Genomic DNA, 25,005 nt, shown 5'->3' on the forward strand with positions numbered 1-25,005 from the left:
GATTTTTACCATTCAGTTTCCCATTAACCTTGACTTCCCTCCTAAGGCCATAAGCTAGATCATCAAACCAGGGATGCCTGTATATTTTTGTATACTGGTACTAAACACAAAGTTCCATCTGTGGAATACTACATAGAACACTCACTGAATTTATGCCAGATATTTTATTTTCCTTTCATTGGGCACCATAAATAAATCGCCTTGCCACAGGGAAAAAATGTTGAATTATTCTTATAATATAAATATGTGTTTATGTAATATTACACTTGCCAAATGACTGAAAGTTTGTTTACTGAGTAAATAAATTTATAAAACTGCTCTCCTTCAGTTCACAAACAATCCTTCTCCTCTGCTATACATTAAACTAATTCCCATCTTTTTATCATAAATTCTAGGTCTCTAGATATTTAAGAACCCCGTTTCATTTTCTCCTAAAAAGCAGAAGTTAGCAAATACCAAACATTTTCTATAGATAAATTTTTAATAGTAGGTTTCACTAGAATTTACAAAACATGTAATATATGTGGAAACTAAAGGATTACTATATGATCTTTATCTGCCACACTTTAAATACAATATACAAGTTGATATTTAGTCATTTGCACCGGGGAGCCAGGCAGCTCCGCAGCCTTCTGTGCACTGCTCACCAGGAGAGAGTGATCTCCCAGCAGTGCTTTCACTTCAGGGGAACAGCTCGGAGCACATTGGGCATACAATCAGTGGAGCTGCTGGGACAGGAGTCTTCTGGTCACCATTTGCACCAAGGAGCCAGGTGGTTCCATGGCCTTCTATGCACAGACCCTTCTAGAAAAGAGTTGGTGTCCTAGGAGTATGGACACAGGCTTACAGGCCCACAGGTGGGACAAAAGACCAACTAACACCAGAGATAACCAGATGGCGAAAGGCAAGTCCAAGAACCCTACCAAGTCCAAGAACCCTACCAACAGAAACCAAGGCTACTCGGCAACATCAGAACCCAGTTCTCCGACTACAGCAAGTTCTGGATATCCCAACATACAGGAATAGCGAAAGTTGGATTTAAAATCATATCGAATGATGCTGATAGAGGAAGTCAAGAAGGACTTAAATAACTTTCCTAATGAAATACAGGAGAACATGGGTCAATAGGTAAAAGCTCTTGAAGAGGAAACACAAAAATCCCTTAAAGAAATACAGGAGATCATAGGTCAACAGGCAGAAGTCCTTAAAGAATTACAGGAAAACACAAACAATCAAGTGAAGGAACTGAACAAAACCATCCATGATCTAAAAGTGGAAGTAGAAACAATAAAGAAATCACAAAGTGAGACATCTCTGGAGATAGAAAACCTTGGAAAGAATTCAGGAGTGATAGATCATCAACAACAGAATACAAGAGATAGAAGAAAAGAATCTCAGGTGCTGAAGATATCATAGAAAACATTGACTCAACAGTCAAAGAAAATGCAAAATGCATAAAGCTGTAATCCAAGACATCAAGGAAATCCAGGACACAATGAGAAGACCAAACCTAAGGATTATAGGTATAGAAGAGAGCGAAGATTTCCAATTTAAAGGGCCAGTAAATATCTTCAACAAAATTATAGAAGAAAGCTTCCCTAACCTGAAGAAAGAGATGCCCATGAACATACAAGAAATCTTCAGAACTCCAAACAGACTGGACCTGACCAGAAAGTCCTCCTGGCCCATAATAATCAAAAACATCAAATGTATTAAACAAAGAAAGAATGTTAAAAGCAATAAGGGAAAAGGGCAAATAACTTATAAAGGCAGACCTATCAGAATTATACCAGACTTCTCACCAGAGACTATGAAGCTAGAAGATACTGGGCAGATCTCGTACAGACCCTAAGAGAACACAAATGCCAGCCCAGACTACTATACCCAGCAAAACTCTCAATCATCATAGATGGAGAAACCAAGATATTCTATGATAAAACCAAATGTACACAATATCTGTCTACAAATCTAGCCCTACAAAGGATAATAGATGGAAAACGCCAACACAAGGAGGGAAACTACACCCTAGAAAAAGCAAGAAAGTAATCTTCTTCCAACAAACCCAGAAGATACCCACACAAACATAAAAATAACATCAAAAATAACAGAAAGCAACAATCACTATTCCTTATATCTCTTAACATCAATGGACTCAATTTTCCAGTAAAAAGACATAGACTAACAGTAATATTTTTTATATAAATCTTCAATTTTATCAGAAAATATTTGTAATTCTTCTTTCAATTAATTTAGTAACTTTTTTATGTCTATCATTTTATTTGCATTATTTTTCATAATAATCAATTTCACGTTTTTCTATACATTCTTCTATTTTATCAGAAATATTTCCATGTAAATCTCTAATTTTATCACAAAATATTTTTAATTCCACCTTCAATTTAGAAAGGTTTTTATGAAAAAAGAAAAAAAAAGAGTAAAATGAAAAAAAAAAAAAGAAAGGTTTTTATGTCTACCATTTTATCTGTATAATTTTCCATGAAATAGCCAATTTTAATGTGTTTTTTTATATATTTCTTGAAATTTATCAGAAGTATTTTTCCATGTAAATCTTCAATTTTACCTAAAAATGTTTATAATTCCACTTTCAATCAGCTTAGAATTATTTTTATGCCTACCATTTTATCTGTATAAATTTTCATGATAACCGTCAATTTTAACATGTTTTTCTATGTTTCTTCAATTTTATCAAAAATATTTTCGATGTAAATCTTCAACTTTATCAGAAAAATCTTTATAATTCTACTTTCAATCAACTTAGAAATACTTTATGCCTACCATTATTATAGCTATAAAATTTTCCATGATAATCTTCAATTTTAACATGTTTTTCTACATTTTTCTACAATTTTATCACAAATATTTTCTATGTAAATCTTCAATTCTATCATAAAATGTTTCTACTTCCTTTTTCAATTAATTTAGCAATGTTTTTTGTTTTTTGCTTAGAAAGTGGGATAGCTGGATTATATATACATATATATATATATTTTTCTCCTTTTCTACAGTTTTTGTTTACATTCCAAATGATTTCCCCTTTTCCAGTTACCTCCTCTCCATAAGTCTCATAAGCCCTCTTCCCTTCCCTAATCAACTCTCTCCCACTTCTCTGTCCTGGTAATCCCTACATTGCTCCACCAAGCCTTTCCAGGACCAGGGTCCTCTACTTCCCGCTTCTTGGGAATCATTTGATATGTTAATTGTATCTTGGGTATTCAGAGCTTCTGGGCTAATATCCACTTATCAGTGACAGCATTCCATGTGTGTTCTTTTGTTATTGGGTTACCTCACTTACTATGATATTTTCCAGTTCCAACAATTTGCCTAAGAATTTCATGAAGTCATTGTTTTTAATTGCTGAGTAGTATTCCATTGTGTAAATATACCACATTTTCTGTATCCATTCCTCCATTGAGGAACATCTGGGTTCTTTCCAGCTTCTGGCTATTATAAATAAGGCTGCTATGAACATAGTGGAGCATGTGTCCTTATTGCATGCCGGGGAATCCTCTGGGTATATGCCCAGGAGTGGTATAACAGGGTCATGCCCAGTTTTCTCAGGAACTGCCAGACTGATTTCCAGAGTGGTTGTACCAGTTTACATTCCCACCAGCAGTAGAGGAGTGTTCTTGTTTCTCCACATTCTCGCCAACACCTGCTGTCTCCTGAGTTTTTAATCCTTGCCATTCTGACTGGTGTGAGGTGAAATCTCAGGGTTGTTTTGATTTACATTTCCCTAATGATTAAAGATGTTGAACATTTCTTTCTTTTTTTTTTTTGCATTATTTTTTTTATTTTCTATATTCTTTGTTTACATTCTAAATGATTTCCCCTTTCCCAGATCTCCCCTTCCCCATATGTCCCATAAATCTTCTTCTCTCCATCCATTCTCCAATCACCTCCCCCTCCTTTTTCTCTGTCCTTATATTCCCCTCCAATGCTAGATCAATCCTTTCCAGGATCAAGACCCTCTCCATACTCCTTCATGGGAGTCATTTGTTATGCGATTTGTGCCTTGGGTATTCAGGGCTTCTGGGCTAATTAATATCTACTTATCAGAGATTGCATTCCATGTGTATTCTTTTGTGATTGTGTTACCTCACTTAGGATGATATTTTCCAGATCAAACCATTTGCCTAAAAATTTTGTGAATTCATTGTTTCTAATTGCTGATTAGTATTCCATTGTGTAAATAAACCACATTTTCTGTATCCATTCCTCTTTTGAGGGACATCTGGGTCCTTTCCAGCTTCTGGCTATTATAAATAAGGCTGCTATGAACATAATAGAGCATGTGTCTTTATTGCATGCTGGGGAATCCTTTGGGTATATGCCCAGGAGAGGTATAGCAGGGTCCTCCGGAAGTGTCATGTCCAGTTTTCTGAGGAACCGCCAGACTGATTTCCAAAGTGGTTGTACCATCTTACAGCCCCACCAGCAGTGGAGGAGTATTCCTCTTTCTCCACATCCTCGCCAACACCTGCTGTCTCCTGAGTTTTTGATCTTAGCCACTCTGACTGGTGTAAGGTGAAATCTCAGGGTTGTTTTGATTTGCATTTCCCTAATGACTAATGATGTTGAGCACTTCTTAAGGTGCCTCTCGGCCATCCGAATTTCTTCAGGTGAAAATTCTTTGTTTATATCTGTACCCCATTTTTAATAGGGTTATTTGGTTCCCTGGGGAACCAAATGGAAAAAAATTAACATTTCTTAAGGTGCTTCTCAGTCATTCAAAAATCTTCAGGTGCGAATTCTTTCTTTAGCTCTGTATCCCATTTTTAAATAGATTTATTTGGCTCTCTGGAGTCTAACTTCTTGAGTTCTTTGTATATTAGCCCTCTGTCGGATGTAGGGCTGGTGAAGATCTTTTCCCAATTTGTTGGTTGTCGTTTGTCCTTTAGACAGTGTCCTTTGCCTTACAGAGACTTTGTCATTTTATGAGGTCCCATTTGTCAATTCTTGATCCTAGAGCATAAGCTATTGGTGTTCTGTTCAGGAACTTTTCCCCTGTGCCCATGTGCTCTATGCTCTTCCCCAGTTTTTTTTTTTTTTTTTTTTCTCTATTAGTTTCAGTGTGTCTGGTTTTATGTGGAGGTCCTTGATCCACTTGGAATTGAGCTTAGTACAAGGAGATAAGAATAGATCGATTTGTATTCTTCTGCATGCTGACCTCCAGTTGAGCCAGCACCATTTGTTGAAAAATGTTCTTTTTCCCACTGGATGGTTTTAGCTCCTTTGTCAAAGATCAAGTGACCATACGTGTGTGGTTTCATTTCTGAGTCTTCAATTCTATTCCACTGATCTACCTGCCTGTCACTATACCAATACCATGCAGTTTTTAACACTATTGTTCTGTAGTACTGCTTGAGGTCCAGGATACTGATTCCCCCAGAAGTTATTTTACTGTTGAGAATAGTTTTAGCTATTCTGGGTTTTTTGTTATTCTAGATGATTTTGAGAATTGCTCTTTCTAACTCTATAAAGAACTGAGTTGGGATTTTGATGGGGATTGCATTGAATCTGTATATTGGTTTTGGCAAGATGGCCATTTTTACTATATTAATCCTGCCAATCCATGAGCATAAGATTTTTCCATTTTCTGAGGTCTTCTTCAATTTCCTTCTTCAGAGTCCTGAAGTTCTTGTCATACAGATCTTTCACTTGTTTGGTTAGAGTCACACCAAGATACTTTATATTGTTTGTGGCTATTGTGAAGGGTGTCATTTCCCTAATTTCTTTCTCAGCCTGCTTATCCCTTGAGTATAGGAAGGCTCCTGATTTTCGTGAGTTGATTTTATAACCAGCCACTTTGCTGAAGTTGTTTATCAGCTGTAGGAACTCTCTGGTGGAATTTTTTGGGTCACTTCAGTATACTATCATATCATCTGCGAATAGTGATGATTTGACTTCTTCCTTTCCAATTTGTATCCCTTTGACCTCCTTATGTTTTCTAATTGCTCTAGCTAGAACTTCAAGTTCTATATTGAAAAGATATGGAGAGAGGGGGCAGCCTTGTCAAGTCCCTGATTTTAGTGGGATTGCTTCAAGTTTCTCTCCATTTAGTTTGATGTTGGCTATGGGTTTGCTGTATATTGCTTTAACTATGTTTGGGTATGGGCCTTGAATTCCTGTTCTTTCCAAGACTTTTAGCCTGAAAGGATGCTGAATTTTGTCAAAAAGCTTTTTCAGCATCTAATGAAATGACCATGTGGTTTTTTTCTTTGAGTTTGTTTATGTAGTGGATTGCATTGATGGATTTCCCTATATTGAACCATCCCTGCATCCCTCGGATGAAGCCTACTTGATCATGGTGAGTGATCGTTTTGATGTGTTCTTGGGTTTGGTTGGCAAGAATTTTATTGAGTATTTTTACATCAATATTCATAAGGGAAATTGGTCTAAAGTTTTCTTTCTTTGTTGGATTTTTGTGTGGTTTTGGTATCAGCATAACTGGCTTCATAGAACGAGTTGAGTAGTATTCCTTCTGTTTCTATTTTGTGGAATAGTTTGAAGAGTATTGGTGTTAGGTCTTCTTTGAAGTTCTGATAGAATTCTGCACTAAAACCATCTGGTCCCGTGGTTTTTTTGATTGGAAGATTTTCAATGACCACTTCTATTTCTTTAGGGGTTATGGCACTGTTTAGATGATCTATTTGATCCTGATTTAATTTTGGTATTTGGTATCTGTCTAGGAAATTGTCTATTTCCTTTAGCAATGTTTTTATATTTACCACTATACTCTTCAATTTTCCATGAAAAACGCCAATTTTAATGTGTTTTCCATATATCTCTTCTATTTTATCAGAAATATTTTCCATGTAAATCTTCAATTTTATCATAAAATGTTTTTACTTCCTTTTTCAAGAACATGCTTTTCAAAAAACAATGGGGAACAATGCTAAAAAAAAAAGTCAAGTTGATATTCAAAACACTTTACAAATCTTAATCATTACAAATTATTTTTTGGTAGTATTTTGCCACACAACCTGGACTTGACCTCGTATCTTCCTCCTGTCTTAGCCCCCTAGATTAATAGACATGTGGTTTCATGAAGAATGGCCCTCTTGACAGTTGCACTTTTGCCTCATCTTCCTCTTCTCCTTCTAGTTCTTGTCAAATAGAGCCAATTGTTTCTCTCATTATGGGTGTAGGAAGCTCTATTTTGTTGTGTTTTGAGACAGGGTATTATTATATAGCCCAGGCTGACCTTGAAGTCATGATTTTCCTGCCTCTGCCTCTTAAGTGCTGGAACTACTGCTGTGTATACCCACTCTCAGCTTACCTTATTTTATCTTGATAACTTTATGAAGTAGGTATTTTTACTATCATTTCATTTTACAGAAGACAAGACTGAAGAATATGGAGTATAATCAACTCATAGTCACATAAGCAATGCACAGTGAAACTAGGATTAGAACTCAGACTGCCTGATCCCAAAATCTAGGCTTCCAATTACCATGATTTAGTGCCTCAATGGTAAAAAAAGGCCTAACAAATGAGCATTGAAATTTGAAATGCTGAGGGTGTACTTCATAAAAGGGAATTTGCCAACCATGAGTAAGATCCTGTGTTTGATCTCCAGAACTGTAAAACAAGTAATTTAGTAGCAGGTATATTAGTTATAGTATTTTAATCTCAGCAACTATAACAACACATGGTATAACTGCTAAGGCAAGCAATAAAAGTGTCGTTAAGACACATTTCTACAGTCCTTTTTACATTCATACTTTGGTACTTTGAAGTACTAATGCAGAAAGAAGATAAAGAATTTACCCATGAATGTTTATACCAATATAGCTTATTATAGTAATCAAGTTTAAACAACCAAAATAGCCATCAACTAGTTAATGGGTAAATAAAATATGGTGTACCCATAATGGGATACTATTTAGCCATAAACAGGAACAAGTAAAACAACAAAAAAGTACAGAAATATTAATCAAACTTGAAAATACTATAAGTTAGTAAAATATAAATACCACACAGCATGTGATTTTGTGTTAGATGAAATGTCTAAGTGAGGCAAATGCATAGCTATAAGGAACATATTAGTCGCTCCACTGGGCTATGATGAGGACAGATTATTAATAGGAATAGAATTGCAGAGGGTTAAAATCTTATAAGCACTTTCCTAACATCTCTCCAGTCCCCCCAAGTGATTTGCTTTTTTATAAATCAGTTATGTAAGTTATAGCTGCCCAGTAGTGCATTCATTTACATTTCTGAGTAATAACGTACTATTTACATGTACCACATTTCTTTTCCCATTCTTACTCTGAGAGACAACTGGGTTGTTTCCAGATTTTGGGTATGAATGCTTATATATATAACATGTATAAACAAACTTCCATTCCTTTACAAGAATTCTATTCTAACTTTAAAAACATGTAATGATAAGCGTGGGCTATAATTAAACAAGATGGCTGGAGACTGCTAGAAATCAATGTGAGATGGTTATGCACCAAATAAATTATGTGACATTCATACCCTATGTTTATTATTTGTTCTTTTGAAACAGGGTTTCACTGTATAACCGTTCTGGCTGTCCTTGAACTCAGAAATTCATCTGCCTCTGGCTCTTGAGTGCTGGGATTAGAGGTGCAAACCACCACAACCATCTTCCTTGTAGTCATTAAAATGATTTTAATTCACAGCTCTGGGGCTTTGCTTCTAGAACACTGGTGAAGAAGAAGGCACTACCATAAAGATTAACATATCCCTTCACAGACTTTGAGACATTTATTGCTTTTCCATGTCACTAGTGAGTGATTATGTCAAAATGATTAGTGGATACATCTTTTATTTTGCACAATTGGGTGACTATAACATTTTAAAGAGAGTACAGGGTTTTGGCCATAATATTAAGAACTCATGGTTACAAATCCCTACAAACCCCTTTAGAGATAACCCAAGGGTTAATGGAGTCTAAATGTTATATGGAAATGCAAAGATCTAGGGATAGCAAGGAAGAAAGTATAAGAAAAGAATTACAGTTTATGAAGGCAATATGGAGCTAAAATAATTAAGACACAGTAAATCTGACACAAGCACATATTTTAAAAGTCCAAAGGAATAGTTAAAAAGCCCACAGTTTGAGCTATACATACATGGATTATCTTATTCAGGACAAAAGTATCAAACGCATTCAGTACTCTTCCAATGTTACCAAGCCCTCTTTTCATACCTTTCCGGAGATTACAGTAAGCAACAGTAAGAGGGTAGAGGCCAAGGTATATGAGAACTATTTTAAAAATTAAAGGCAGTACTTAAAAAGCACAGAGAAAAAAATGAACAAAATTATTTTGGGAGAATGGAAGAAAGAAGATGGAAAAGAGATTTAGAAGAAGGTATATCTGAAATTAATAGTTTGATTTTTAACAGTAGACGTACGGCAAAGGAGCAGAGAGAATAATTTTTAGATTTAAATTCTGCTTGATTTTCCAATTCAACACAAACACCAACTTTGTAATAAACTGACTAAATGCAGAATATTCCATGTTTGAAAAAGTGTTGTTTATTTCTAAAAAATACTGAATTACTGGTATTATTAACAGGATTAACCCTAATATTTATTAAACCACTACTATCTGATAAATTCCTATGTGTATAAAATATATTAAATCATTTAATCTTCATAATATTCTATTTCTCAGGTGGAAAAACCTGCAAAGATTAAGTTCTTGGTTGCTCAGGGCTCATAATCAGTTGACAATATTTAATATTTTAAATACAAGCTGCCTAGTTTAATAGTCCATTTTATTATTATGCTAAAATATGTGATATTTCTAAAAAAATGAATATGTGATTAGAAGTATTCAGTGCTTTGAAATGGGTGTTTTTATGCAGCTCAGGCTAACCTTCAAGTCTCCTCAATTCTCCTGTTTCAGCTTTTCAAGTGATGGCTCACAAGCATGCAGCACTACAATTCTGTTAGCATGTATTTCTCTTTTTAACATAATGCACTAGAGCTATTTGATGATAGACAATGTAGGAAAATACTTAATAATTTAAAAACACTATTTTTTACTGAGAACTTCTGATGTCCAGCACTGGGTTAGGTATTAGATATACACTTATGAAATATGGGCACAGTTCCTATAACCAAGAAATTCACTTCCATGGGAGAAATAAAATACAATTTAATTAAATCACAGAACATTAAATTCTGTGATAAATATAACACAGGCAAAAAAAAAAAATTAGCTGCTGCAAAAAAGCTAGTGACTATTCCAGAAGACGTTTTATGATCCTTACTTTTGGAAATACCAATTCTCTACTTAGTAGGTTTACAACACCTGCAGAAAGTACCTTCTGCTTCAAGTGGCCAATGTCCAGGAAGAAAATAATGATTATTGTCACAAAAGTAAATACCTAATAACAAATGATTTAAATCTCTAATCTGTATTTCTAACATGGTGTCTGCATATAAATATTGAAACATTATGTCCCTAGTTTCTTCCTTTTTTAATCCTCAGCATTCTCTTAGCATTTTCAATGCTAGGTTATTTACACAATCTATTCATTACAAACTATGATTTCTCATCTATTTAAACATGACAGCTTGTTGTGCTAATATTAAATGAATTTATGTGTTCTAACAGAGGTAGAAAAAAGTGATTATCTTGACCCAACTACCAAAGCAAAATTGATTATATTTCTATTTCTTAGGTATTTTTTTTAGCAGTTTGCACATGTGCACACATTTATTTCTTATATATACATGTAATAAGTTAGTATATATAGTAGTATAATTCTATTTATTATTATTACATTATTTATTTACTTTACATCCTGATCACAGATTCCCTTCCTTTCTCTTCTCCCAGTCTCTCCCTCTTTTCTCCCCTCCCCCTATCGATCCTTCTATTCTCAGAAAAGGGGAGGCCTCCTATGGATATCAACCAGCCTTCGCATATCACGTCACTGTAGGACTGAGTGCATTTTTTTCTACTGAGGCTAGAAGAGGCAGCCCAGTTAGCAAGGAGGAATCCAAAGGCAGACAATGTAATCAGAGACAGCCCCTGCTCCCCTTATAGGAGTCCCACATGAAGACATAGCTGCACAACTGTTACACATGTGCAGAGGGCCTACGTCTGTCCCATGCATGCTCTCTGGTTGATAGTTCAGTCTCTGTGAGCCCCTATGGGCCCAGGTTAGTTGATTCTGTAGGTTTTCTTGGGTGTCCTTTAACCTCCTGGCTCCTTCCCATTTCTTAGTTCTCAAATGATTACCTTAACTTTTCTTTTTCAGAATACTAGAAGTAACTCCCAGCAAGTGTCGAAAAGGTGCAGAGCTTTTCTTGTGTTCTTGTAAAAATAGCTCCTGATACATGAAGCTCAGCAGGGATCAAGAATGAAAGCTGCGGCCTCCAGTGCCTCCTCAATTACAGATCGATGGTATTAAGTAAGGCACCACCCACATTCAGTTTCCTTTGCCATAATTAAAGACAGGGCAGAGGAATGAACAGAGTAAGAGCGAAAACACTGACAACTGTTAGAAATGAGGATACATTAATGGAGATAGTCTAAATTTAAACTTTTCTACAAGAGCTTCTTGGGCCCGGGCACATGACTTTGTTTAGACAACAGGATTATTATGAACTTGTGCCCGTGTAGCTGGACTTTTCTTGTGTTCTTGAAATTCACCAAGAAACAAGTAGTTTCTTTGACTAATGCATTTCAACCTCAGTCTCAATATAAATCTAGATGTCAATCTAACCAAAACCCTACAGCTATCTAGCCAACCCACATCCCAGACAAAAGCAATTGGACTAATACCTTAGGAGTTAGATTATGTATGACAACTATTTAGAAATATAAATATAAATATAAACAGAATAAAAAACTTTTTTCTGACCTCTGATTACTAAAAATCTTTCAGTAAAATCTTCATGTACAAATTTTAGAAAATGCTTGTCAAGGTAATGACAAGCCTGAATGGAAAAGTACTATTATTCCAGTTTATTGTTCTGGAGCATATAGTTTATAGCTTATTTTGGTCAGTTATACTAAGAATCTTGCAATATGAAATAAAAAGGTCTATTTTAATATCAGTTTTACAAATAACTTGTTTTTGAGGCATATCTCAGTATGTAAGCCAGGCTAACCCCAAATGAACATACAATACGACCCAGATGAGTTTCAAACTTGTAATACTCTCACCTCAGCATCCTGAGGGCTGGAATTATAGGAATATACTCAGACTTTTTAAAATATTGATTGACTGACTGATTGGTTGATTGATTTGGGGTATATGTGAACATTAGGGAGAAGAGTCAGAAATTAAATCCAGATCAGAGTTGGGGACTTAGCTCAGTATAGCCCTTGGTTTAGTTCCCAGTACCTGTGTCCCCTGCAGAAAAGAAAAACATGTTGAGTCCAGGTCTAACTCTAAAACCCGAGTTCTTACTCACTAATACATGTGGCCCAAGAACAGGCCACTAAAGTGCCATGCAATGCTCAGCCAGATTTCAGACCTGCTAGCTTTAGCACTATCTCCCCAATTAGATCATTCTGAATAATCTCATCTTCTTCGTGGGCTAGCAATATTATAGTTTGGTGTTTTGTCCTAGATATACAAATACATAATTTTAAAAATCACAGAAATGTCATGTTATAGCTAATGTTGCTATGACAGGAAACTGAGACACAGATACATTACTCAATGTGTTCTTGAGCCTATGACTAATGAGGGAGAAATTAGAATTAAAATACTCTTGACACTTGTTTAACTAAAAATGACTCTAACCTGTTTGTTTCCCCAAACCTTAAATATTTCTGATTATTTAGAAAATATTTGAAAGTTGTATACCACATTTCAGAGTTATCACTATAATATATTAATTAACATTTCAGAGCATTCTGTGTTAGCCAACCTTTCTGGTAAATGCTTTGTGTATATTGATCTGTTTTAAAACTATTATCTCTATTTTTTTGTGGTTCATTTATTTTTTATTGGTTATTTTATTTATTTACATTTCAAATGTTATCCCCTTTCCCAGTTTCCCCTCTACAAACTCCCTATTCCCTCTCCCCACCCCCTCCCTGCCTTTATGAGGGTGCTCCCCAACCCACCCATCCACTTCCACCTCCATGCCCTAGCACTCTCCTATGCTGGGTCATCAAGCCTTCATAGGACCAAGGGCTCCCCTCCCATTAATGAGAGATAAGGCAATCCTGTGCTACATATCCCATTGGAGCCATGGGTCTCCCCTACCGTGTGTACTCTGTGGTTGGTGGTTTAGTCCCTGGGATCTTTATTCTTTGGGTAACTACTAGAAAGTCCCAGATGCAAGGCACCCAAGAGATTCCCAGGACCTAACAGAGAGGACATTAGCTGAAATACCCAACAAAGGCAAGACAGAACTTGTAGAGATCATTGGATAGGCACAGCCCCTGTTTGAGGGATGGGGTTACCCATTCATCTAAAAAATAATCCAGAATTCCTCCTGTCAAAAGGAAATGCAGGGACAAAGAGTGGAGCCGAGTCTAAAGGAAAGGCCATCCGAGACTGTCTCACCTAGGGATCCATCCCATCTGTAGACACCATACCCAGGCACTATTGCTGATGCCAACAAGAGTTTTCTGAGAGGAGCCTGGTATAGCTGTCCCCTGAGAGTCTCTGCAAGATCCCGACCAATACAGATGTGGATGCATGCAGCCAAACATTGGACTGAGCACAGGACCCCAATGGAGGAGTAGAGGAAGGACTGAAGGAGATGAAGGGGTTTGCAGCCCCACAGGAAGAACAACAATATCAACCAACTAAACCCCCATTTTTATACAGAAAAAAACTGAGGCTTAGAGAAAGGTTAAGTGACTTGCTAAAAAAACAGAGATAAACCATACACAGAGTAGCAATAAGGTCTACTTGGAGAATTAAATAACTGACATAAGTTGGTTACCCTGTTTCAGAAAAAAATTACAACTCTGTCACATATTAAAATAAAAATTTCAAGCCAGGAGGGAGTGGTGCACACCTTTGATCACAGCACTTTGGAGGCAGAGGCTTCTAGATCTGAGTCAAGTCAGTCTTGACCTACAAGTGAGTTCTAGGGCAGCCAGGGTTACACATGGAATACTATTTAGCTATTAAAAACAAAGACATCATGAATTTTTCAGGCATAGGACTTGGACTTGAATATCAGGACAGAACTTGAATATCATCCTGAGTGAGGTAACCTAGTCCCCAAAGGACATATATGGTATGTACTCACTTATAGGTGGATATTAGCCATGTAATATAGGATAGCCCTATGTTACACTTCATGGAACCAAAGAACCTAAACAAGAAGGAAGGCCCAAACAAGAGTGCTTGAATCTCACTTAGAAGAAGGAAAAAAACAGACATAAGAGGCAGATGGAGGGAGGGAACTGGATGAGAGAGGGGATGGGGTATAGGAATGAAGGGGGTTCAGGATCAGGTGTAGGCAGGGACAGGGAAGATGGACAGATAGCCATGAGAATGGATGAAAATCTGCAACTGACGGGGGTTGGGGTGGGGGGGCATCTCCAGGATGTGACAGAGACCTGGGATAAGGGAGGCAGCCAAGAATCAGTGGGAGTGACCTTAGCTGTGATTCACAGAATTGGGGATATGCAACCTGAAGAGGTGACCTTCTGTAGTCAGGCAGGAGCTCTAATGGAGCAATAGGGACACCAACCCACCCACAAAACTTTTGACCCAAAATTTGTCCTATCTACAAGAAATGCAAGGACAGGGATGGAAGAGAGACTGAGGGAATGCCCATGCAATAACTGGACCGATCCATCTCATGGGCAAGCACCAATCCCTGACACTATTAATGATATTCTGTTATCCTTGCAGACAAAATTCTAGCATGTCTGTCCTCTGAGAAGATCCACCCAGCAGCTGATTCAGATATGGGCACCCACAGCCAAACAGTGGGTAGTACTTGGGTACTCTTATGGAATAGTAGGGGGAAGGATTGCAGGACCTAAAGAGGATAGGAACTCTTCAGGCTCTCTGAGAGTGAACCATCAACCAAAGAGCATACACGGGTGGGACCTATGCCTCCCCGCATATGTGTAGCAGATGGGTCCTGAACAACTGGAGCGGGGACTATCCTAAGAAACTGATGTCTGTCCATGGGATATGTTCTATCTAGGCTGCCTTGTCTGGCCTCATTGAGAGAGGATGCACCTAGCCTCACAGAGACTTAAAGTGCCAGGGTTGGGGGATACTCAGGGTAACTCTCACCCTCTTAGAGGAGAAGAAAGGGATATGGGGGAAGGATTATGGGAGGGGTTGAGTGGGATGGGTCAGTGAGCAGGATGTAAAGTGAATGAATAAAGCAAAACTAAAAAAAAAAAAGGAAAAAATTCTACTTCTTAATGCATGGATAATACAATATGCTTACAGGATGCATATGATAACTGGGTTAGAGGGCAATGTGTTTATGGAGTATATGATGTCTACTTCAAGATCTAAGCAATAAATCCTGCGTTGGATACTATGCAAATCACTCACACTCCCTAGGTCTTAGTTTGCCTACTATGAAGCAATTATCTTTTTTAAAAAAAAAGATTTATTTATTTATTATATGTAAGTACACAGTAGCTGTCTTCAGACACACCAGAAGAGGGCATCAGACCTCGTTTTGGATGGTTGTGAGCCACCACGTGGTTGTTTGGATTTGAACTCAGGACCTTCGGAAGAACAGTCGGTGCTCTTAACCGCTGAGCCATCTCTTCAGCCCCATGAAGCAATTATCTAACACAGTTCTCTGAGCATTCTTCACCCTGGTAGTTTAGTTACAGGAATGCTATAAACTATGTCCATCATGGTTGCAAAGGCAGAACCAAAGTATACTATTTACTTACATATTCCTATATTTTACGCATGGCACATTTAATTTGAGAAATTATAAAACTTAGATACTCAAGAACCTAGGGCTATCTAGACTGAAACATTCAATTTATTAGACAGATATTCTGGATCAACAGTTACACCATAAAGTAACTACTTTAAATCTTAGACTGTAGACTAAACATTGATGACTTTGTCTGGCTTAATTCAAAGTTTCCTTTCACATATAGAACAACATAGAAAATACACAAGTAGACATGTCAGGGACAGATGGAAAAAAGGATGTATGTCCTTATTTCAGACACAAAGCATCTATTCCTCTGGCTTAAAATATATAGAAACATTGCCAATTATTCCGAAGAGGTAAAGAGTCATACAGTATACCCCACAGACTTTCAGCGCTATTTACTATACCATTTGTAAGCAGTCTATAATAGACTTTACACCAACTGGTTCTTAAAGTATGACACATCTACCAACAATTTTGCCATTGATTTGTTAAGAAATGCAAATATTCAATCTACCCCAGACCCACTTCAGAAATTATAGGGGTGGGCCCAAGCAATCTGCATTTGGGCAAGGTCTGATAATTCTGAAATCTGACATGACACAAGAAAAAGTGCTCTAACCTTTAGTTTCAACTGTTGCTTCCACGAGACACAGTTCCCTAAATTTTCAGTTGACAGGTAAAACAGACAAGAACATCAGCCTTAACTGTATTATATTAATATGAATATAAAATAGCATGTATTCCTTGTTCTGTTAGCAGATCATACATTAAATATTATAAAACCCATAGATTTGTTACATGTTTTCTAGAAGTAGAAAAAAAAATCCCTTTATGTTTGAAAGTTCTGTTAACTGAGCCTATGAAATAGGCCAACAGTAGACATGCTAATAAGAGAAAAGGCAGGCAAATGTACTACATGCATGCTAGGAACAAAAACAAGTACCAAATACCCTGTGATATCAAATAAGGTTACAGACCCTCTTCACAGAGAGATGAGAAATAATATGGGCAATTTAGGACAGTAAATGATTTTGTTTTTCAGATAAATGTTCTTTCAGTAGAATAAATGGAATCCTGTGACAAAGTCTGTGTAGGCATGGGATCAACCTTTATTGTCTTTTCCTGTGATACAGTTACTTTTCCTGGTTGGTGAGGTTCCCTGAGAGAGGACTACTAAAAACTGAGTTCCTTTATCTTTAGGCAGATAATGCAACTTTAGAGAAAGCTTGTCCCCGTGCTGCTTCAGGGGAAAAAGACAGGGGAAAACAGAGGGCAGAAGGGCAGAGAGATTGCAGGTCTGAGGCTGCCTCTGAAACCTTTCAGTCAATGGAGCGGGCATGACAACGTCTTCTACTTGGGGTAGCCTTGTTGGTTAACACGTACTCCACTCCTAATTAATTTTGTTTATTGCTTATTGTTGATACTACCTAGAGATAATACTATCTTACATTCTTATCTTAATAGAAACTTATTTTTATGAGATCTAAAAACATTATTATAAAAGAACAAATCAGTACAATGCATCTATGCTATAAATCTCTTTCAGATTTTAAAGTGAAGTCTACAAAGCATGGTAATAAGCATTATGGCATTGTGTTTTGATTCTTCCTGGTGTTCTAAAAACCTTAGCTGAAGTTTGGTTCTACTAACAAAGACTTCATACTTGTGGAAAATATGCATAAATAATCACATTACTAAGACTGCCCAGAGCAATTTAGCACAGACATCCCAAGTTACAACTACTTTGCTTCATAACCAGAACAACAGCTATATTAGATCAGTGATATAATTAATACGGTGCTAAGGAGATTAGGCTCCTGACAGTCATTCTGACTTGTGAATCTAGAAAAGGAAAAGCCTCATTCGGGCTGGAAGCATAGTTGAGTGTTGGAGGCTTTGCCTAGCTTGTATGAGTCCCTGTGTTAGAGCCCAGACTCAAAGGAATAGAGCAAAAGGAAGGAGGGAAGGAGGGAAAAGGGAGATGAGGAGAGGGAAGAAAAGAGAGGTTACTGAGTGGGAAGAGGAGGCACTTAGGAAAAACGTAAAAGACTCAGCATTTAATTTATAACACTGAATTTACAAATGAATACAAAGTACAATATTGCATTTGCTGTGATGGGATGAAGAACTTACCCAATGCTACCAGAAAAGCTTTTGTTGCTTTGGGAAAAAGAGAAGGCCATATCTATTATAAACTATTACTGACTTAAGAAAGATAAGTCTGAGAATAAAACCCTCAGGGTCTTTTAATATTCAAAATGGATTCATAAGGTCAATTATATCTTATTTATCAGGATGTAGCTCAAGTTTTCCTCTACTGTTTTGTGTTATATAAACATGTCCTATCTGGCTGCAGAGAGATAAAACCCTGACATTTCAGATCTGAAAATGATAAATTTTCAGAAGTAGGAATTTAGAAGCAGGAATCACTATGTCCTGTTCACTCCAAGTAAAATATGTAGTGTTGCTGTTGTTTTCCCACAGTGGTTTAACATCATTTTTAATGAGCAAGAATAAACAAAAGACCTAAAACCAAGTATCTGAACTGTATTTTCCACTGGAGCTATGAATGTTTCTGACACAATTCTATGGACTCACTCTAGGGAAGCGTGTAAAGGATGTTGCCAGGCAACTCATTTAAGTCTGAAAGAATCTAAGCACAGATAATGAGCCTGTCTCAGTTTGGCTCCCACACAAGAAGGATTTAGTGAAGTCCACATGTTGTTTACAAGCCATTCACAAGAAGAGGTTATCTGTAAAATGAGTGTTCAAGAGGAGTCAAGCTCAGTATCTAATTCAAGTTTAATATTTCTAATATACAAAGTATTTTCTGCAACCATCCAGAAGTCCAACAACAATTAGGCACAAGTCATACTCACAAAGGTCCAGTACTGAATGAGCATTCTTACACATATCTTTGATGTTCCTGTTCACACAGGGCTACTATAATACGTCTTTAATGAATTCAAATCACAAAAATAATCCTGAAAACTTCATCTGCCAAAATTACTTTGAAATTTAACTTTGAAACTGTTTGAAATACTCTCATCAGTAACTAAAACAACATGTACAGTAAAGCCTATGCTCTTTTAGGAGATATTAAGATGCAAGAATTAACGTGTTTTTATGAGTAGTACACATGCAAGGCTGCTCTGCTGGGCGGGAGGGCCTGATACAATCCTTCCCTTTCCAAGCAGACGCTGCATGCAGGCTTACCAGGGCAGTACGTATCCACGTCCAGTTTCTGAGCTGAAGTGAGGGTTGGGGAGCCAAGCTCGGACTCTGGAATTCGTGGGCTCTCAACAAACTTTGCCTTCCTCAGAGGGGCTAAGGACAAAAAGAAAGAGAGAAAGAAGGAAAGAGAGAGGAAAGCAGAAGAGGGGTGAGAAAAAGGAAAGAGGAACAGAGGGAAAGGGAAGGGGAAAGGGAAGAGAGAAACACAGAGGGGTCATGAGTAAGGGGAACAGCAGGCAACAGATGGAAGCACTTAAATGAACGACACACTCTGTCAGACTCAGATCAGGTTACCCTATTTTTTGTGCCAGAAAAAAAAAATTGACTGCATTCCTTATACAGGAGATGGGTCTTGCTTAAAAGTCATTGAAAATGGGAAAAGCTAAAGTCTAATATCTAAAACTTTGAGCAGAAATTGTAATTGTCTACCACCTCTGGTTACTTCCTCTCTTTTTTTTTTTTTTTTTTTTTTAAGAAAGGACTTTGTTGTGTTGTCTTTCTGTGCCTTCAAATATAAGTAAAGTACTTAAAGTTGTCTTTTTGTGCCTTCAAATATAAGGAAAGTACTGAAAGAAGTTTTAAGATTTAATTACATCAGCTGTAATAAAGTCTCTTTTATCCAGAAAAAACTACTCATAATAAATACTGAAAGTGTGATAAAATATTGATGTAATTTAATAAGCAAATCAATCCTTTTGCTGTTCAGTCATTAGTGTAAAAAGTCAACAAAGCTAGGATACTAAAATACAAAGTAGGCCATGACAAGTTAACACTAATGCTAAAAAGATATGTCTTAGTTACAAACTTAATCATAAAACCTATACAGTAGTGACACTCCATACCATAAAATTATTCAATATTATATTAGAATAATCATAAACTTAATATTTGTACTTAATGAAAAGTCATATTCAATATAGGTATCTTAGTATATATAACTTGTACTGGCCCTGAAAACCCCAAATGCTTACATTTTAGGTGTGTACCACTTTGCCTAACTGGGCTTATAAATGGGGTGTGTAGGGGTTAAGGTACATTACTGACTTACATTCAAATACTCAGTTAAGCATCTTTTTTTTTTTTTTTTTAAAAAAATCAGTTAAATATCTTAAAAGCTAAAATTAGGTTGATTACTTTGACATTTTTCAAACTGAATTATTATAAACTCTATGGTATGTCTGGGTTCTGGTGACTGCAGAATATACTCTTTTCATTGCTGAGCCATCTCTTCAGCCCAGATAATTTAATTGCTCAAACTCTTCAGTCCTTCTTTAGGCTGATATTAAATCATGGTCTTAGCTTGAGAATAATTACCATACCTGCTGAGTTCTGACAAAGACAGCACTGGTCCCTGATCAAGGGACTTTCTTTATATGTATAAAATTTTTAAGAATATTTGTATGATACAGTTTTTGATTACTGAACAGGAGTCAGCAGAAGGGCAGAGATGTAGGAAAAAATAGAGGACAGTAGGAGAACCTGAGGGAATACTGAAACATGTTTGAGCATTATGAGATGGAGTCAAGAGTCCTAGAGAATGCAGAAAATGTCGATACCTGCAGACTACAAAGGTAATACGGACACCTGAACAAACCAGAATTTGCATTAATTATGGAAGAGAAGAAAAATCAATCAATCAATCAATTAATCAATCAATCTATCTATCTACCTATCTACCTATCTATCTACCGTATTCCAGCAGGCAGAGTTTCCATGAGCTTAGAGCCATCCTGACTTGTTCTCCTTTTCAGGGAACTGAGATTGAGGTTATCATTAAGTCTCACAATGGATATTTCATCTGTTTTTCTTTGTACCTTCACTCAGCAGATATTTAATTAATTCTACTAACTACCTTGTCACTAGTTCATTTATCTAATAATGGGGTTAAATTACTTGTCTGAGTCAGGGTCTCATTCTGTAGTCCTCGCAGGCCTAGAACCTGCCATGCAGACTGGGATGATTTAAGATGTGCAGTGATCCTCCTGCTCTGGGATGGCAGCTATGTGCTGCTGTATCTGGCTAAATTATTTTGTAAGATAATAATGATGATCACATCCAAGTAATTAATAGCTAACATTATCTGTAAGTCAATGAAACACAGTAAATACCATCACAGCATGGACAGGATGCCCAACAGTTGAAACACCACCAAGTTAAAAGACATAAAAGGATAAGTCAGACTTAACATGAGACTTTTCTTGAAAGCCCTATATTTACATAAACTCTTTTACAAGAAAAAAATGCTCCCTAATGTGGTTCTAATGGTAAGAAAACTGGACACCGAGAGTGTTTACCTGATGCAAACCAAAGCACTCTAACGAGAGCAGCGCCTGGATTGGAGGAGTAAAAGTAAACCAAAGCCAACCATTGCTTTGTTGTGATGTTAGTGATGACTGTTGCTCTTTGAAGTATTTGAATCGACACTGGAAACTGGATTCTTATGCTGTTAAAAAAATCTAATTTTGGAGGTATAGGCTGAAGAAAGTGCTTATGGATTTAAGGGACATAATCAAAAATCTAGGTCTTACTTCTAAAACTTACTAGTAAAAAACACATTATTTACAAAGCCTTGCTTTTCTCAGTCATAGAATTGTTAAGTCTTAACAAATTCTAATCACGAAAAATATTTAATATGGTGCTTAGATATGATGACAGCTCACAATATAATTTACTGAGACATGGAACAGTGAAGACTCCAAATATGAAAAATAAGCAAGATTTCAGCATGTAGAGGAAGAATAACGTAGTAGAGGAACAGTGTAGAAACAGACACTGAAGGATTTTTATTCTCTGCTTTTCCTAGTGCTAAAACCTGTGCACACACAGGTTGCCCTTGGGTTATTCTGCATTTACAACAGTACCTATACCCTGGATGGGTTGTTACATTACATTAATTGAGTGAGTACAAGGTAAGAACAACACACCTTTAAGACATGTTCAGAAAACTAAGGAAGAATTTGGGACAGTAACAACTGACAAAGAAAAACAGAAGTACATGTGACTAAATGACAATGCATAGGAAATGGATGTTGCACTGCACTCTGCAACTTAAAAGTCTTGACAAGTAAAACCTTTTCTATTTCTTTGTAGCATTTTTTGTTGTGCTATGGATCAAACCTAGAGAACACTGTTACTGCTGAGCTACAGCCCTGGACCCTGAAGTTTAAAAACTATTGTTTTCCACCATTACACCTATTGATGATACTTTTCTTACATAAATGTTTCAACTATGGTAGTGCATACCTATAATTCCAGCAACTGGAAGATAGAAGCAAGAAGATAAGGAATTTCAGGCCATCCTTGGTTACACAGTAGATCTGAGGATTAGCCTGGGCTTTATGATACTGTTTCAAATATGAAAATAAAAGAATATTTAAGTGGTAGAAAAACTGCTTAAGTTATAAATTTGGTTTCAGGAAGATCAGGAGAAGTGTGTGGACAGTGGTAGTAGGGTACTTCCCTAATAAGCAAGAAGCCATGGGTTTTAGCCCTATGGGTATTTTTATTTCAAATATTATTTCTTTTATAATATTTGCTCCCCAATATTATAGGACTCACTTTGAATTGTGAATTTTTTTAACTAGTCCAGAAAGGATGTGAATCTCATGGAAGTATTCCGCATGACAAGTCAACATACAAATCAAATGCCGGCAGGAAAGAATTCACTCTGAGACTTACATATAGTTTCTCTCTTAGTGATAGGAAACTTCTTTTATAGCCTAATTCTACTTTCAGATATTGAGCTGCTTTCAAAAAAGCTAGGCAACAACAATACATGACAACTAAGACTTAGATAACTACATCATACATTTATCTACAGTTACCTAAATCCACTTGACCTTCATAAAACTTTTTTTATGAAGAATTCCCTATTTTGAAAATCGGAAGTCAGATCACAAGACTTCTAATGAAGGACCACTGAAATTAAGTGATAGAATCTACAAGTATTTTCATTTCAAATATTATTCATTCACAACATTGCTCCCCGTATATTATGGGACTCACTTTGAATTATGAAAAATTTTCACTAGTCTATGAAGGATGTGAGTCTCATAGTAGTGATATCAGCATGGCAGATATCACTAATGCTTACCAACATCCAGTCTCCATTCAGTCCTAAGCAAGACGACTATCTAAGATGCCCAAACTTGCTGGATGAACTAGAAATGGACATTGTTGCATGATGTCATAAATATTTTTAAGACTGTTATGGTATCTGACTTATCCTAACTTATGAACTAGCTGTTAAGTAGTTCTCTTTTTAATTATGTATCGATCCTTCTATGTCAAGGAGAACATTTTAATGTGACACTAATACCAACTTATCCTTATTTTTAGCCAAGAGGAACAGCTGAGCTTTACAGTTTCTTGGAACTTTATGAATCTATCTAGAATGTTCTAGGTGATCTTCTAGTTATGTAACATACTGATTTTTTCCAGTTTGACTGGAAAAATTATTTTCTTATATTAAATTTTTATTTCTTTTTATACATCTGTGTAAGTGCACTTATTCTCCCTCCCCCTCTCTGGGGGGTGGTGGTGGTTCTTAGAGGCCAGGTGGACTCACAGGCAGTTATGAATGTTGAACAAGGCAAGTCCCCTGCCATAGTTGAATACCCCAACCAATCGGAATATGATAAATACACAACAAAGACATGTTCATATGAAAATCCAACATGTGTACTAAGAATGGAACTAAGGTTCTTGGAAGAGCAGCAAACTTTTATAAACGGAGTCATCTAACAAGTCATATTTTAAAAAATAAATCTATTAAGTGTCTCAAGAGATGGCTCAGTGGTTAGAAGAACTTATTGCACTTGTTGAGAGCCTAAGTTCAGTTTTCAGCTGAACTTATGTGGTAGCTTATAACCATTCATAACTAATTCTAGGAATCAGATACTCTCTTCTGGCCTCTGTGAGTACCAGGTTTACATTTAGTATACATGCAAGGAAATACTGACATACATAAAATCAAAATAAATCAATCTTTTAAAAACTACTTGAGTAAAAGTACAGGATTCCAGAAATCATAAACAAGTGTGGTCGTAATCAGGTATAGCAAAAAGTTTTTAAGCTGCTAGGCCAAATGAATAAAACTGTGAGTTTATTGTTCCAAACTATACATCAATAGGGAAACTCAATTTAATTATTTAGTTTATGTTCATTCTGTGATAGGTTATTGTGGTGGTCTGAATGGAAATGGCCTCCATAGGCACGAAGGGTGTGGCATTATTTGAAAGGATTAGGATGGATGGTTTGTTGGAGTAGCTGTGGCCTTGTTGGAGGAAATATGTCTCTGAGGGTGAGCTTTGAGGCTTTATTTTTAAAAAAAAATTTTCTCAGTCAAATAGGGATAGTTTATTGAACACTACATCCTAAGATTGATGGATTATGGACTCAAGCCAGACTTGGGAGCTGACTGTGATATTGAGTCAAGATCCTGTAGGACTTTTAAGCCTAAGATCTATAAATATCAGTGCCAAGTTATTCTACCAATCAGGACTTAGTAATATGGGGATTTTCGTATGAGCATGTCTTTGTTGTGTATTTATCATGTTCCTATTGGTTGGGGTATTCAACTATGGCAGAGGACTTGCCTTGTTCAACATTCACGTCTAATTGTCAATCAGGATGGAACTTGTCTAACACTCATGTGTTCACTTGCCAACCAGGATGTCAGTTCCGAGGAGAGTCCTTGGAACTTAAACTTTACTCAACCCCTACTCAAAATGGAAGTTTTCATCTAAATAGATGCAGGTATCTCTCTTATGTTGGGGTCCATCACAGGGGCATCTTATAAAAGCAAATACTATGAAAGCTTATACACAGGTGTATGAAGTGCTGTTGGGTAGTTGGATTGGGTACAAGTTTATTGTAGATACTATACAAAGCAGTTTTTTTTATTTAGGTTATCT

At 36.5% G+C, this 25,005-nt stretch overlaps 1 protein-coding gene across 3 annotated transcripts in view; it reads right to left on the bottom strand.

The window, feature by feature from the left end:
• Tanc2 (tetratricopeptide repeat, ankyrin repeat and coiled-coil containing 2) overlaps window positions 1-25,005 on the bottom strand; it is a 347,779-nt gene that overhangs the window by 162,826 nt on the left and 159,948 nt on the right. The window contains exon 5 of one of the 3 annotated variants that reach the window (XM_052195688.1): window positions 19,073-19,183. The exons of the other annotated variants lie outside the window; for them this stretch is intronic. Coding sequence (XP_052051648.1) covers window positions 19,073-19,183 — 111 coding nt within the window. The remainder of the gene's footprint in view (window positions 1-19,072; window positions 19,184-25,005) is intronic. 3 annotated transcript variants of the gene reach the window in all.

This window comes from Apodemus sylvaticus, chromosome 10 (genome assembly GCF_947179515.1).
Source record: "Apodemus sylvaticus chromosome 10, mApoSyl1.1, whole genome shotgun sequence".
In the NCBI taxonomy this organism is placed as follows: Eukaryota; Metazoa; Chordata; class Mammalia; order Rodentia; family Muridae; genus Apodemus; species Apodemus sylvaticus.